The 3580-nt window shown below is 37.2% G+C and overlaps 1 protein-coding gene across 1 annotated transcript; it reads left to right on the forward strand.

The window, feature by feature from the left end:
• Positions 1–886: 886 nt before the first annotated feature.
• Positions 887–2656, forward strand: LOC120859427 (dedicator of cytokinesis protein 11-like; the record flags this gene model as incomplete). Its single annotated transcript, XM_040235538.1, has 3 exons — positions 887–1334; positions 1703–1893; positions 2341–2656. Coding segments are annotated over 3 exons (663 nt in total), but the record flags the coding sequence as incomplete, so codon positions are not given.
• Between the last annotated feature and the right edge of the window lie 924 nt (positions 2657–3580).

Below are 3580 nucleotides of genomic sequence, written 5' to 3' on the forward strand. Positions count from 1 at the left end.
GCAGTTACCTTTGAACAGTCTAGTATTGGATGTCCAGCTCCTAAGAGGAGATGGAGAGGAAAATGAAGAGGAGGGAGAGGAAAGGTGCTGGTCTGTTACTGAAAGTCATTTTAGGCAGAGGGGGAGGGCATTGCAACAAAGGCAAGAGGTGGTATCAAAATGGCCACAGTCTCCTTGACTGTCCCCCTGTGATCAGAAGCAGCAATCAGCAGTCATAACACAGATTCACAGTATTTGGAAGACAGGATCTTTGTTCATCCTGGCTCCTATAAGCTGTTCTAAGAATATGCACAGAGCTATCTGCCATAGTATTTCAGGGATGAGGTATGGGTTGCTGCCATTATGCCCAGAGTTAAAATTGAAGAAAATCAAAATTAAGGTAATTTTCTGTCCAAGTCTTCCCCTGGAAGTTGCAAGTCTTCAACAGACTCCAGAGTTCCAAAATTGTTCCATCAGATAGGTAATGATGGTGTAACTATTGTCTGTATAAGGAGATAGATGTCTGGTGCTCTGCCATCTTCTGAGAATCCTCTCTGTAATAGGTATTTTTTGAGGTGGAACTCAAATGTTCAGTTAGCCATTTTAATATATGGGGAACACATGTACAGCCGTGGTGGATTCAAGTCAATGTATGGCAAAACCAGTACAGTATTGTAAAGAAAGTAACCTCCAATTAAAATAAATAACTGTATATTAAAAATTTTTTTTAAATAAATAAAATTTTTTAAAAATAAATTGAACGTAAAATAAAAGCAAATAAAAGTAAATTGTTAAAAAAGGAAATGCTCAGCATGATCTCCGGTTTGTCAATAAATATATATGCATAGAAAAAAAGATTACAAGGAAATATATGAGAATGTAAATGATGGTCATTGCTCAGTGGTAGCATTGCAGTTTGTTCTGTCTACATTTCTATAATCTCCAAATAGGCTTCTGTAACTTCTTAATAATCAGAAGGAGACAATCCTTGAAGAAAGAGCAAAGACCTCTTCCAAGTGTGTATTCATCTCACAGTGTATCCAATGGCACTGTTCCTCAGTTGATTTCAGAGGTGTTAGTAGCTTACCTGTACCCTGTTTTCCCTTCTGTTTTAAATAAAAAACAAAACTTTCTTAGTTTCCAGGTAAATGTCAAAGAGCTTGATCCCAAATATGCTCATATCCAAGTCACTTATGTGAAGCCCTACTTTAATGATAAAGAACTCACTGAAAGAAAAACTGAGTTTGAAAGAAACCATAATATCAACAGATTTGTTTTTGAGGCTCCTTATACATTGTCAGGCAAAAAGCAAGGTTGTATAGAAGAACAGTGCAAACGCCATACAATCTTGACTAGTGAGTAGGACTTGGCATAACTTCTTTGTTTGACATGATCTTTTTTGATACATACCAGCAGCAGCTGGTCAGCAGGAAAATGTAATTGAAGTTTTAATCGTTTATTGTTCTGCTGTTCAGTCACTCACACAAACATGCTATGTTATAAACCATTCCTTTGCCATATGTAATTATGTAATTCATGCTTAGTCTGAGTCGTCTCAGAGAGAATTTCTCCTTCAGTCCTGAAGTAATAAGGCACCTATTTGGTCTCTAAGGGATTTTCCAGAGAAAATATGGGGAGAATTAAGCACAGTAGATTTCTGTTTTAATTTGGCTATTTGATTTGCTGTCTTAAAAACTCATCTGTCAATCTTAATCTTTAATAGCTTCAAACTCGTTTCCATATGTGAAGAAGAGGATCGCTATAAACTATGAACAGCAGATTCATTTAAAGCCAATTGATGTCGCCACTGATGAAATAAAAGATAAAACTGCAGAGCTGCAAAAGCTTTGCTCTTCTGCTGACGTGGACATGATTCAGCTCCAACTTAAATTGCAGGGCTGTGTTTCAGTGCAGGTATGTTGGTTGCTAACCATGTATTAAACGTTTCTTATTGTACCTCTTGCTTTCATAAGGGAAAAGCACTAATTGTAATTGTCTTATACAGTTGTCTTATACAAATGTAGAGGTGCAAAAACCTCTACATTTTTTATTAATTTAATAAAGACATTATGTTCAGTTTCTATAAATTTTTTGTTATGTCAGAGAGCTTTAACGTAAATCCCTCTGACTAGAGCCAAGTCCTATATTTAGATAGCAGAAAGTGTTAGCTACCTTGTTAGAGTATAATTTTGGCAGATGATTTGCCTTAGGTAATCTTTTTCAAATAAATTGATAATAAGACAGTAAATATGTTTCTCAGGTATGGATCTTTAACATAGTATTCTTTTTAAAAAGAGAAATGCAAAAATTACTTTTTAAATTACATTCTGACTACTCTCATTTTCTCCTGTTGTAATTTAGGTAAATGCAGGTCCATTAGCATAAGCAATGGCTGTCTTAAATGACAGTCAAACTAGCAAGTATCCATCCAAAAAAGTAAATGAGTTGAAAGACATATTTAGGTAAGTGCTTTGTAGTTTTCAGATCAGACCACTATTTTTTTTTTTACTCCATTGTCTTCTTAAGTGGAACCAAAATATTCACCAAATAATGTGCCTCTAAAAAAATTTTCGGTTCCCTTTTATAACGTTTAAGTTACCTTCTAATGGTATTTTAGGTAGTGAGGAAATGTGTGATCTCTGTCTTCCTGCAGGACTGTAACAATCTCCTAGTGACCCAAGGCATTAAATATGGCAACCACTTCATTGCTCTGGATATTGTGACACAAACAGAAGCCTACATTCGTTACGTGATTTCCTCCTTTGCCTGATTGACCTCATGTCACAGCTTTTCCAGATCATTTAGTGTAGGAAGGGTTGGATAGGCTTACTTCTATCCTGTATCCTTAGTTCGAGTTGGATTCTGCCAGTCTAGGGCATACGATATCGTCTCTGGACTGAGAGTCCCTCTAAGCCAAGGCGTGTTTGAATGGTCACACAGTAGAAAAAATCTGTTTTGTATATAAAAGAGTTTACATTCAGAATAAGAGAGAGAGATGAGTAAAGCAGAGTGAGTAGAAAGATAACTTCCACTCATTTGCTCCCAACTTACTTCATTTATTTTTCCTATCTCTGTATTATCAGCTATTTCAGGTTACAGAGCAACCGGTAGTCATTCATTCAATATTTATTAATGCCTTCTGCTGCTGCTGCTGCTAAGTCACTTCAGTCGTGTCTGACTCTGTGCGACCCCGTAGATGGCAGCCCACCAGGCTCCCCCGTCCCTGGGATTCTCCAGGCAAGAATACTGGAGTGGGCTGCCATTTCCTTCTCCAGTGCATGAAAGTGAAAAGTGAAAGTGAAGTCGCTCAGTCGTGTTCAACTCTTAGCGACCCCTATGGACTTCAGCCCACCAGGCAAGAACACTGGAGTGGGATGCCATTGCCTTCTCTGTATTAATGCCTGGTATGTACAAAAAGATTCTACTAGTTGCTATCATAGGGATACAGAACAAATGGTCAGTGAGGTACTTTGTCCCCTAAGTTTTGCATTCTAATTATGGACATTAAACATATGAAACATACAAAATAATGGAAAAATATTCTTATGATAAGTCATCAACTCCCTGTCGCCACTCTTACCAACCCAGGGCAGATACTTCA

The sequence above is a fragment of the Oryx dammah genome, unplaced genomic scaffold, assembly GCF_014754425.2.
Source record: "Oryx dammah isolate SB20612 unplaced genomic scaffold, SCBI_Odam_1.1 HiC_scaffold_918, whole genome shotgun sequence".
Lineage (NCBI taxonomy): Eukaryota > Metazoa > Chordata > Mammalia > Artiodactyla > Bovidae > Oryx > Oryx dammah.